General features: G+C 38.7%; 1 protein-coding gene across 6 annotated transcripts in view; it reads right to left on the bottom strand.

Moving 5' to 3' along the window:
* GALNT11 (polypeptide N-acetylgalactosaminyltransferase 11) overlaps positions 1-13,341 on the bottom strand; it is a 45,280-nt gene that overhangs the window by 15,416 nt on the left and 16,523 nt on the right. For all 6 annotated transcript variants that reach the window (XM_019655393.1, XM_019655398.1, XM_019655395.1 and 3 more), the window contains 5 exons: positions 12,992-13,324; positions 6,718-6,841; positions 5,252-5,418; positions 3,079-3,204; positions 461-710 (listed from right to left, as the gene is read on the bottom strand). In XM_019655393.1, coding sequence (XP_019510938.1) covers positions 461-710; positions 3,079-3,204; positions 5,252-5,418; positions 6,718-6,841; positions 12,992-13,286 — 962 coding nt within the window. In that variant the 5' untranslated portion in view covers positions 13,287-13,324. The remainder of the gene's footprint in view (positions 1-460; positions 711-3,078; positions 3,205-5,251; positions 5,419-6,717; positions 6,842-12,991; positions 13,325-13,341) is intronic.

Below are 13,341 nucleotides of genomic sequence, written 5' to 3'. Positions count from 1 at the left end.
TGGGAACTGAAAATAATTCATACACTATGACTTAGTAATTGTACTAGTAGGAATCCATCCTAAAACTCCTGATTGCAGAAAAAGCTTACGTATCAATTGTTCTCCACCAAACTAGCAAAAAGCTAAAGGTAAAAATGATCAGTGTGACACACGGCATGTGACAGAAACAGCACAGCACACAGGGTACGCCCATGGTATCCGGTGCTACACACCCAGGATACTGCTGGCTCTGCCTGTCCGCCTCACTAAGCTGTAAGTCCTTGAGGGCATGACAGTCTAATTCAGAGACCTTCCCTTAGGGCTTGGCAGAGTGCACAAAATCCATAAGCACTCAAGAATTTTCATGGACAAAGCAGCCAGCACTTTTGTTTTTTGCAAAGAAGAAGGAATTATCTTTGAAATATTTTTTCCTTCTTGAAGTACTGGCGAGAATGCTTCAGATGCAAGGGAGAAATCTTACTTAATTGGTGCAGTAGCTCCTTCCGGCCCCCCGAGCTCAGGAAGCGGAACGAGGTCCCATTTGAAGTGCAGCCCCCAGTTGAATCCCCCCCGCACCACAGGGGATGAGCTGTAGGCCAGCGTGTCCGCGCTGATGATGTCGATCACGGGGCACACGACTGTCCGCTGGTCCTCCTGGATGGCAGCCAGCAAGGGCTGCAGCCACATCACGTTCACTTCACAGTGGCTGTCCAGGAACACCAGGACTTCCCCTGCAAAGGAGGCAAGCGGCGGTGCAGTCAGAGCTCACCGGGGCTTTCCGGGGCTTGGCCCTGCTCACCGCCTCCCCTGCACACCCACTCCCATCTGCCGGGCGTGGCTGCAACTCCATGTTTAGCCTCTTCCTCCCTCCTTTCTCATGAGCCCCCAGTGAACTGATTACCAAAAACAAGTAACTTTCTCCCCTTCATCCAGTATGCGGTCATCCACAGACTGAATTCAAGTGTATTTGTCTTTTGAATTCTACTCAAAGACTTACTGGCTGGGCCATGTTGAGTTATTGAAGGCATCGAGATAGAGAGAAAATTGTGGGGTACTGGTGGGGAATGGCAACATCATGCCACTGGAAACACTGTACTGTTACAATAGATTATTACTGAGAATTCATGTTTTCTGATACTAAGTGTTTTTTTCTTCTTTCATTATGATCTGCTGAACTTTGTTCAAATATACGTTAGGGACTGTCAGAAACAAGCCAGTTTGGGGGAAGTCAAGTCTCAGGCTCAGTGTGACCATACATCATCTTCACCTAAATTGGCTTTAATTGAAAAAAGTAACATTTTTGGAGTTAGGAAAAGCTATGAAAACATCTTGTCCTCAAAGGAACCTTGACTGAACTGACTTAACCTGAGAATAGACAGTGGACAGGTCGAGCCTTTTGCCTTGCTGTATGAAATAACCCCGGGAGCTGCATGCTCTTTACAGCCTTGTAAGGTCCCTCACAGACACTGAGCGACGTGACTAGCTCACTGGCATCGTGAGAACTTTCCTGCCTGAGGTGTTGCTGCTGTCATTAACCGAAAGAGAATGCATCTGGTGCTTCAATTAATTCTTGTGAAATCTAGTGAGCATTTCAGGGGTAAATCATTAGAATTAATAGCATTAATGCTATCTGATGAGATTCTAGTTTCTCAACTGCTCAGAATAACCATGAAGTTATCAAAGAAACCCTCACTGCCATTCACATTTATCAAGTGGAGTTAAAAATGCAAGATAAAATCTTTATGATTTTTATTTTGCTAACAAGGCTGGGGGAATTAAAAAGGTGGAAAATGAAAGAATAAGAAGTGCATGCATGGCAGTCGAGTGCTGACTCCAACGGAGAAGGGAGCTGCACCATCACCATGACGACGGGCGTGCCCTTCCCTCGCTCCTGAAAGAACGGATGTGTTGTAGCAATAATCCGTAAATGCAGTCATGTTTCTGAAGCACCAATGAAAATGCAGTTATGCTCTCCATTCTTTAAGGCAGGGAGATGTATACTAAATTCAGAATTATTTCGATTATCGTAATTGGCACAGCTGGTCACTACACCACACTCTATACCTGGCTGTCCAAAGAATTACTGAGGAGAATCTCAGCTGTCTGTAAATTTTTTCAAGAGTTGGGCTTATTTGTATATGTTCCTCAATCCTAATGGTACACTTCAGGCAGAATTCCTGGCTAAAAGACTTAATTATTTGGGCTGGGAGGGTGGCGGTTATATTTCATGCCATTATCTGACTGAATCGGCAGCTGTGCCTAAGTAAATTACCTTCATGACTTTTTTTGGCCATATCCATGCACTACGTGCATCATTATATAGCTAATATTTTTAAACAAATTCATTTAAATTTACTTTAAAAGGAAAACTTTTTATCAAGATCATAAATGAAAATCAGGATCTCCAACTTTACATGGCGGTAACCATAAAAATTCAGTGGAATCGGTATGATGTAACTGAAGACTAACCAGATAGATTTCCAGCAGAACATTCTGAATTTGACACCCGTTCTTTCCTTTTAAAAGAGGAGCTCGGTGTAAGCTGGAAAGGTCCTAAAGATTTGGTAGTACCACTGGGAACTTTCTCTGTGATGGAACCAGGAGGATTAAGAGGGAATTTTAAAGACAATACCTTTATAGTTATGTGAGTGAATTTTTAATATTGTGCCCCTTTACCCAACTAAAACCATGATGCATATCACCAGTGGTATACAGTCACACTTTAAGTATTGTTGGCATAATTCAAATCACTTTGGTTACATAGTGTAAATTTTGCATTTACAAAATTACAGTTCAGCTGCATTTTGGATTGCACCCTTCGGCTATGAGTGAACGACTTTATACCTGTCTGCGGGGAGGTGTTAACAACAAGGGCCATGATGAGAACAGGCCAGTGAGGACGCAAGAGGTCACCTCCGTGAACTCTGTGCTTTGCGGAGCAGGGTTGCAGTTTCCCAACCTGCACAAGTCTCATCTCTCCTGCTGGTGTGCCCACTTCAAACACCACTTTCCACGACCTCCGCAGAATCAGACCAGGCTCCAAGGACAGAGCCCTCATCATCCAGCACCCAACCAGAAAACCCAACGGGAAGAAGATACCTGTCGCGTGGGCTGCTCCAATCATTCTTCCTCGAATCAGTCCCTCCCGCTTTGTATTTCTTATTACTTTAATTTTTCCAGGGAGATGCTTTTGGGCAAATTCATCTAATTCTCCTTTCAAATCATCTGAAAATAATGAGTCCCATAATTATTCAAACCACGTGAGGCACATACAAAGGACATTTTATAGCTACTCTAAAGTTGTATCTGCTATTTGCAAACAAATTATCAAGTAAATATTGCAGAGTTTTCTTGTGCTTTATTTTAAAAGGGGAAAGAAATGAAGGTTAAGAGTTTGAATCCAGCCAAGAGGAAGCGTTACCTTGTAGACTTATTTGTATTTCGATAGCAAGGATCACAGTGCTTTGCATAAACAACATGTGAAATGAACATCTTGAGTCAATGAACGTTCGACTGACTGTATATAAATCAGACTTAAAACTAAGAAAATGGGATATAAATGTCTTTTGTTTCAAAGTAATTTATCAAGTCTTACTCCAGTTCAGAATAAGTGAGAAACAACTTCTGTTGCCTCTACCAAAAATTACACAAGAACAGCAGTAAATATGCCCTTCTGTTAGTTTAGCACCTTCCCAGGGCACTAACTGTTTTTCATAAATTGTATCTCATTTACCTTTAAGTTTCATAACAACTTCAAAGATCATATAAAAAGTAATTCTTTCCATAGTTAGTACATAAACCATTGTAAATTATCATAAATTTAGATAAAATACACACAAAGTGAAAAACAGGTTGACTTAAAAAAAAAAAAACACACCATAAATTCTAGTATCTAGTATTTAGCCAACCTTTTATTTGGCCCAGACTCAAATTCTTAGTTATTTTTTAATCATCCACTGTTGAAATAAAATTTTGTTTTCTGTTAACTTTTCTAAATTTTCTCCTGCAAGGTTTTAATATTTACCAAGTTTTGAGAATTTTACTCCCATTGGCCCCAGTATGTATTTCCTCACTTTGTATACTTAAGTACTGGTACCAATTCTGTTGTTGATATAAGAGGTTAGCTTAATAAACACCTGAGTTGTGGAAAAATATGTGACCGGCATACGATGCATCAGTGTATCTCTGCAGCTTACTGTAATGAAAAGAGCAGGAGGCTAGGAGTTATGTGGACCAGGCATCTAATTTTAACTCTAGCAATGAACAACTATGGAATCTTGATCCAATTACTTACTATTGTGTTGTCGGAAAAGTCATGACGCATTTTCGCAATGAAAAACATAGAAAAAAATATGTCATGACTTTTCTGACAATCCAATATTTCCTCTGTAACATGGGGAACAATCTATCACACAAGGCTGAGAAGAGCTGAAGAGTAGCATAAATAAAAAGCTCTCTGTCCTGCCATGTGTACATGAAACCATTTTTAGGAAGTCTATGTTGAATTATACACTTTTCTTTAAGATATTTACATACCGACTCATAAAAATGGCATTCAGAGATCATCTAAAAGCTATCAGAATGTAATCTACTTTTAACTGGGGACAGTCCGGGGTTAACAGACTTATTAGATAAACATAAGCCAAGGAATTATGCCAACTGAAAAACGCTGATCTCAAAAGGTCACATACTGTATGATTCTGGGCCTATAACATTCTTGAAATGACAAAATCACAGAGATTAGGTTTGCCAGAGATTATGGGTGGCGGGTATGACTCTAAAGGGGTAGGGTGAGGGAGATCTTTGGGGTGATGAAGCAAGGTCTGTAAGTTGTTTACAGTGGTGGGTTGAAGGAATCTACTCAAGACAGAATGACAGAGAACTGTACACACACACTGTACCAAGTCAAGCCCTGGTTTTGATACTGTACTGTAATTATGTAAGATGTAACCAACGGAGAAAACCGGGTGAAGGGGTACATGGGAGCTCTTTGTAACTTATTGTGAATCTGTAGTTATTTCAAAATATTGTTATTTTAAAAGCTAATAAGCCAAGGGAAACATTTCAAGGGCCAAATTTGGGCAGCACCGTTTGTGAACAGATTACAAAGGTAATGCAGTTCCTTCAAAACGATCCTATGACTGGTGGACAGGCTCCCCAGCAATTCCATGTGTCAGGGTCCCCTCCCGCACGATGTGCTGAGTGGTCGGTTCTGCTACTGCTGTCACTACTAACGTGCCCAATCCCACATGGGCAGTTCCACAGTCCTTACCGAAGTCACTGTCATCGTCCACGAGGATGATTTCGTGGAGAAGCCGGGCTGGCGTGCGGTCCAGGACACTCTGCACAGTGCGGAGCAGAGCAGACAGGGCTTCGTTGTAGAAACAAATAACCACACTAGCAACGGGCAGGTCCCCCGGATACGTCTTGTCTTTACATCTGTACGAGAAACATCCCGACATTTTCAAAGGCTCAAATGTATTAAGTTGTTATTCACTAAATATTAATTGCTACCTTGTTCAGCCTCTTCCTTACATTACAATAATTTTTTTAAAAAGCATTTAAGAAAACAATGTGGTTTCTTACTCAAGAGTTTTATATTAATTTCTCCCTCTGATAACTGCTACTTTGCTTATCTTCAGGTCCACATTTTAAAAACTTGATTTTTTTTTTCCTTTTTTGGTACATAGGTTACATAAAATCACTGCACATTTTTTAATGCAGCTTTTGTATGCTGGTGTTCAGCTTCTCTTCAGTGAGGTTTCCAGAGGAGATAACAAAATGTATATTTGAAAATTTTATTTTTGCCCAATAGAAATCAAGTGAAGTAAACTATGATATATAGATCAAAATAATGGAGGTGCTTCCACATAAGAAACTACTAGGTGGCTTTATACAACAACGATACAAAACCACCGCCGTAAAGAATAAAATCCACATTTCCCTGTTCCGTTGCGGCACACAGAGCCTCCCATGCCTGGGCCTGGTACCCTCCAGCCTCGCGCCATTCTTCCCTGTAGCCAAACTGAACTATTTCAGTCCCTTTGACGAGCCACGCAGCTTTACGCCTCAATCAGTTCCCTGTTCCCCTGCATCACTGCTCAGTCCTCACACTCTGTGAAGTCGTCCCTGACCACTCTGGTTTGGGGACCCCCATTTCACGCTCACTAATGCTACTGCAATTACTTGTTTCCTTATTTACCTCCCCTGCTAGACGCTAAGCCCTGTGAATCCAGAAATGGCTTATTGTGTGTATTTCCAGGGCCTACGACAATACAATGTCTAGCAAACTGAAGGTGCTCAAAAAAGTTTGTCTGTGGAATGACTGATGGCCCAACCATAGGAAAGAAAAGCCTTCTGAAGAAACAAAAATAATGGAAACAGAAAAGTGAGAAGATGAGTAAAATTCTTCACTGATTTTAATACTTTTCACCATGAATCTAATAAACATTTAAAACAAACTTATGCTCAGAAGGCATTTAATTTTATGCTGTTAGCACCCCCTTCCTTTTCCCCACATGATAAACGTTAAAAGACAGCAAGCTCTAGAACTTTGTTCATAGCACCTCAGACCACATGGCTTCACGTGTAACAAGAGTGCAAATCTGCCCTAGGTTGTCTACTACCCTGAATAATGAAGCGTGGCTGAGAGTCTCAGTGCCACCCTCCTGACGTACTATACAGGCATGAAAGCACTGTGTTACTAAAACGATTAGCAGAAAGCAATAAGGAGCATACGCTGCGTTCCTTGTATCAGGCACATCTCTATGGGAGCCCAAGCGGTTGCTAATAAGCATATTGAAGGCATGCTTCTGATACCCCAAGTCTCTCAACTCCTGATCACGTTCATTAAAAATCATACCTGCAAGAGAGGGAAGTTACAGTCAGTGCATTAAGTCTGCAGAGGATTACTACAATTACTGTTATTAAACTGTGATCTTAAGAAAATTCAGACTTTAACCTCTTAACCACCTAATTGCCATGTTTGTCAAATCTAGGTTGTCTCCATTTTCAAAAAATTGAACTGAGGTTAAAGCCAAATTCTTACCCATCCAGCTCAAAAAGTAAGTGTACCTTAACCAGAAATGACACCTTCTCACCAGTCATAATCTTAAGAATATTTTCAAGAGAAAAACTTATCTCTGACCAAGAAAAAACTTAATGATGATTTTTCCCATGAAAGCAATAATTATAGAACCCATATAGACCTCAACAGGTCCCAATTACAGACACGATTTTATATAACCCTCCCCCACACACACACACACCCAAAGACTTGTTAAACCTTTCTATAAAGTCATCGGTTCCAGACTTAATCAGCATCGTGGCCAAGAAAGTCCTCCACATATCTAATCAAATGCCTGTGGCCTGATGCTCCTGCTGGACACTAGCCGAAACCCTACCTTTGTTCAGAACGAGTCTCCTTGGCTTTCTCCCTCCATGTCAAGCCCTTGGACTCTCCTCAAAGAATGACTCCCTTGCAACTGTACTTCCCGAAGTCTGGTCATGGAAAACTAATTCCACTGGACATTAATAAATGGTCAAAAGAAAAAAATTCCATGGTCAAATAATTCAGGGAAACACTGGGTTTTAAATGTAGAATCGTTCTTTGTTTGTTTGTTTTTTTAATGGCAGGACACCCCTGATCCTTTACAATGGTGGCTGTTTCATGGATACCCAGGAGTGAGGGGACAGGACACGGAATGCAGTGTTTCCCTCATTTACCTGACCACACGACTAGAGTCCTCAGATCTACTTTGGGAAACACTACCTTTTAATATGTATTCTCTGTAACTTTTAAAGCTGGACTACATCCTTTTAAAAATTTTATTAGCATTTCACACAAGGATGGAAACTCCATGAGAACAGAGACTTTGGTTATATTCAAAACAAAAGAAATAAAACAGCTTGGTGCCCAGCACGTAGCAGCACCTTGCACAAATCAGTGTCTCAAAAAATACTCCTGGACTCAACAAATATCAAACAGAGGACTATCTCATAAATTATTTCTAATATAACCTCTTGGTGAAAAATTATTCCATGTTAAAAAATCATTTTATGTCCATCAACAGTAAAGTGGGAGTAAAAGATGAATGCATAAGAAAATGTGATATATATACCAATGGAATATCATTCAGCCATAATAAAGAAGGAAATCCTACCATTTTCGACAACTTGGTTGAATCTTGAGAGCATTATACTAGGTGAAATCAGAGAAAGACCAATACTGTTACACTGTATATGGAATCAGATTTGTGGTTGCCAGAGGTGGGAAGGGGGGATGGAGGCAAACTGGGTAAAATTTATCTAAAGGTACAGGGGATGTGATGTACAGCATGGTGACTATAGTTAAAAACACCATATCATATGGGTATATTTGAAAATTGCTGAGAGTAGATCTCAGAAGTTCTCATACACATATATGCAATCATTATGTTGTACACACTGAAGTAGTATAATGTTATGTCAATTATATCTCAATCAATTGGGGGTTAAAAGATCACTTTAGCTTAGTTTTCTCCCTCCCCTGCACAAATAAAATGGCAGTCAAATTTCAATTAATTAACATGCCAGAGGAACTATTTCAATTAATTTGATAATTAACTAGATTAAATCAGAAAATATATTTTTAATTTTAAATTGATCTTTCTAAAAAATACTTTTTTATGGGTTTTTTCCCGATTGTTTAATGATAACACCCTATTCAGAAATACACTTTTTAACTCTTACTATACTAATTTATATTAATTCCTTCTAAACTTTTCTTACTAAGAAATCTAGTGGGGTGGTTTTCTTTTTTTCCATTTTTGGACTATGGTAAAATGTACAGACATAAAATTTACCATTCCTGGCACTCAGTACATTCACCATGGTGTGGTGCAACCACCCCGCCTATCCAGCTGCAGAATATTTTCACCCCAAAAGGAAACCTATACCCGTAAAAGTAGTCACTCCCATTCCTCCCTCCTCCAGCCCCATAACCATTAATCTGCTTTCTGTCTCTTTGAATTTGCCTATTCCGGACATTTTCTATAAAATGAATCACACAATATTTGACCTTTTGTGTCCTACTTCCTTCACTTATATGTTGTAGCATAGATCACAACTCCATTCCTTTTTATGCCTGAATAATGTTCCACTATACAATACAAACAGACCACATTTGATTTGTCCTTTCATATCAGTCAATGGACATTTGTGTTGTCTCTACCTTTTGTCTAGTGAGAATAATGCTGCTATAACAATTTGTATACAAACTTTTGTTTGAACACCTTATTTGCAGTTCTTTTGGGTATATACCCAGGAGTGGAACTGCTAGGTCGTATGATAATTCTGTGTTTATTTACCGAGGAACCAAACTTTTCCACAGTGGCTGCACCATTTTACAATCACACTTGCAGTGTATGATTGTTCCAACTTCTCCACATCCTCAACAACACCTGTTACTTTCCTTTGTAAAAAAATTATAACCATCCTATTGAGTGTAAAATGGCATCTCACTGTGGTTCTGGTTTGCATTTCTGTAATAACTAATTATGTTGAACATCTTTTCATGTGCTTATTGGCTATCTTCTTTGGAGAAATGTTTATCAAATCCTTTGCCCATTTTTAAATTGGGCTATTTGTCTTTTAGTTGTTGAGTTTTAAGAGTTCTTTACATATTCTGGATAATAGACCCCTGTTAAAGATATGGCTATTTTCTCCTGTTCTGTGGGTTGTCTTTTCTCGCTTTCTTGGTATAGAAGTTTTTAATTTCAATGCTGTCCAATTTATCTATTTTTTTTGTTGTTGCTTGTTCTTTTGGTGTCATATCTAAGAAACCACTGCCAAATCCAAGATCATGAAGATTTATCCCTATGATTTCTTCTAAGGGTTTTATGATATTAGCTCTTACATATAGGTCTTTATCTATTTTGAGTTAATTTTTATATATGATTTAAGGTAAGGGTCCAACTTCATTCCTTGGGCATGTGGATATCTAGTTGTCCCAGCGCCATTTGTTGAAAAGACTTTTCTTTTCCCCATTAAATGGTCTTGACACCCTTTTTGAAAATCAACTGACCACAAAGGTTTATTTCGGGACTGTCATTCTATCCACTGCCACTGATCAATGTCTGTCTTTATGCCAGTACCACACTGTTCCTGCAGCTTTGCAGGAAGTCCTGAAATCAGGAAGTGTGAATTCTCCAAATTTGTCTTTTTCTAAGATTGTTTTGGCTATTCGGAGCCCCTTGCAATTTGTGGACCAAAAAAGGGGTTCTATAGAAAGTAACCTCACAGAGCAATCAGGTCATCAGTTCCTATCTGGGCAGGTCATGGTGGGTAGTCATGTCCCAGGCATATAACTTCTTTACCAAAAGGCTCATTTTTGCCTTAAGCAGCCCTGTCCATTGTTTCTGTGCATCTAGGTTACCACATCTTTGAAATGCCCCATTTTAGACCCCCAAGAGAGCACCTAATCTTATTAACTATTCTGTAATCCCATCCCTAAATTGCTCCAGACTTCATATATCTTTCATATACTCCCTCCTTAATCTCTAATGCATATAAAAACTGCCAACTGTTATTCTCAGAAGTACTTTTCTCACTCTGTTGAGATCTTGCTTCCAGGAGTATCCTCTTTTTGGCTCAAATACATTTTTATAAATATTCTCTACAGGTTTGGACATTACTTATGTCAACAAATTCCACATTAATTTTAGAATCAGCTTTTCCATCTTTTCAATTAAGGCCATGGAGATTTTGATAAAGTTTGCATTCAATCTGTGGATCGCTCTGGGTACTACTGATACCGTAACAGTTTTTAGTATTCCAATCTATTGGGTCGTCGGGAAAGTCATGAAGCATTTTTGCATTGAAAAACACAGAGGAATACGTCATGACTTTCCTGACGACCCAATATAAACCTAGCATGTTCTTCCATGTATTTAGGTCTACCTTTTATTTTTTTCAGCAGTGTTTTGTAGTTTTCAGTGTACAAATCTTACACCTCCTTGGTTAAATTTATTCCTAAGTGTTTTATTCTTTTGGACAGTATTGTAAATGGAACTGTTCTCTTAACTTTATTTCTAGACTATTCATTACTAGTGGTTTGTGTGTTGATCTTGTACCCTGCAACTTTGCTGAATTCATTTATTAGCTAGAATAGTTTTTTGTGTGTATTTTGTTGTGTCTGTTTAAAGAATTTAGTTGTTCAGTTAGGCAATATGAGTTTGTCACTTCTAGCTACAATTCTCTCACTTCTTTCAAAGGCAAATACAATGTCCATTCAAAATGCTAAATCCAATGTTACTTCTTCATAAAAGTTTTCCCAAAACAACTATGAATAAAAAAACCAGAAAATTTCCCATTAATGTTCTTAAAATGTGTAAATGGCTATTTGAAAAAGATTAGAAGGTGTGCTTTATGAAAACTGAAGTATTAGCTTTTGTTTCCTTATACAATTTTAAGTACTTTTGACTTCATGTATTAGAAAACCATTAAGTCCTAGAAACTGATTTTATTTCTGTGAAACTATGACCACATTTTAAAAAGTTTTCGTATTTCCTTTATATTCTGTGGATCTTTCCATTTCTCAAAACCTCTTACTATATGCTTTTACTCCCACTTTACTTACTATCTGATGCTTCCATGACAAGATCAAAGTCCTCTTTTTTAAGTTTTAAAGAAAACCAATGTGGACAAAAAAGGGGCCACATAGTAAACCTGACAAGCTCAGGGGAGGCCAGCATGGTGGGCCCTATAAACTCAGAGACCGAAACCAGCCTCATAGGATGGTCTGAACATACAAATTCCTAACTAAGAGCAGGTCATGGTGGGTCATCACGTCCTAGGCCTGTAACTTCCTACACAAAGGTCCTCTTTACCTTAAGTGAGCCTGAACCTGTTATCTTTTTGCATCTGAGATAACACACCCTCGGAATGTCAGCGTAATCTCCTTTGCCAGACCCCCCTACCGTACCCCAGGGCACACCCACTGCACCAGAGCGGACCACAGAACCCCTCATTGTTACCTTGTTCCCTGAATACCATCTCTAAGTGCTGGAAATGTTAATTATTAAATGTCCCGTACCCACCAATGTGAAAGGAGTGTGTGTCTCTCCCTATTACTTTTTATTTAATCCCAGATTTTCCCCATTTTGTTTTCTCCTGACTCCTTAAATCTACCACCCATGGATTCCATGTAACCGTCCTTATGTCTCCTCCTTTGATTCTAATGTATAAAATAAGCTGTAGAACTGCCATTTTTCTGGAGCATTTCTTCAATTTACTGAGATTTAGCTTCCCAGCAATTGTGGTCAGTTTGGCTCAAATAAACTCATAAAAACTCCCTACAGGTTTGGATGTTTTTTATGTGGACACCAAAATGGCTCATTTATCCCTTGCTTGCTATAACCAGTATTCTAGAGTTGTAATATTCAAAGACACATACAGTAGATTCTTGTTACCAAATTGAACAGAATGTAATTTTTGAAAAAAAAAGTCCCCATTTTATACTCAGATTTTATAAACTCCTATATTTAGTAAACATATTCCAGCACCTCAGTCATCTTATAAGTAGAAATATTAGCTATAAGTAATATCAACTTATTTCTACACCCAGTGGTTCATGTTGTTTTAATTAACTCTGTGAGTTTCAAAATACGCTAGTTAAGTGATCTTTCAACCATTTCTTTCCCTTATTAAATAATGATAGCAATTAAAATTTCCCCCATAGGTTCCACTGTCTTTCCAGACACTTAATTGTTCCTTGTTTTTCTATTCTGGACCTTATTCGTTTCTCCCAAATCCTCATAAAATACTGAAGTCAGAATTGGACATATTAAAACATAACTCCCCACTGAGTCTGCAAAAATTATAAGGACCTCAGCTAACTCACGAATGAAATAAAAGTGGAAAAAAATGACACATTTCTAATCTGATGAGCAACACACAATTTAAAGAATAATTAAACTTAAACTTCCAATGATTAAATATTTTGACATGCTGCTAGCAAAAATTAAATACTTACCCAATTCAGAAGAGAATTTCAAGTTGCCTTTTTCTGTATCTTCGATATGATTATCTATCACATCATCAATTTTGTTTGCTTTGAACTGTAATTCTAATACTCTACTTGGACCTCGAGTAAAACGGGGGTAGAATTTTTTGGGGAATGGTCCATGGGGCCCAGACCCCTTGATGGGCACATTCTTAAGTGGCTGAGTCACTTCACTGATGTTGAAATAAACAAAAAGCAAAACCGTCCAAGTAGCAGATGTAAAAAGGCATCCATAACAAAAATAACGCACTGTGATGCTTCCCATTATAGACCTAGCATAGCTGAAGGGTCATTTTCAGTTTCCTGGAAGAGAAAAATAG

Source organism: Hipposideros armiger, unplaced genomic scaffold (assembly GCF_001890085.2).
Source record: "Hipposideros armiger isolate ML-2016 unplaced genomic scaffold, ASM189008v1 scaffold_239, whole genome shotgun sequence".
Taxonomy (NCBI): Eukaryota; Metazoa; Chordata; class Mammalia; order Chiroptera; family Hipposideridae; genus Hipposideros; species Hipposideros armiger.
Note: the sequence above shows the minus strand (reverse complement) of the source record. Positions and strands in the feature narration are given on the sequence as shown.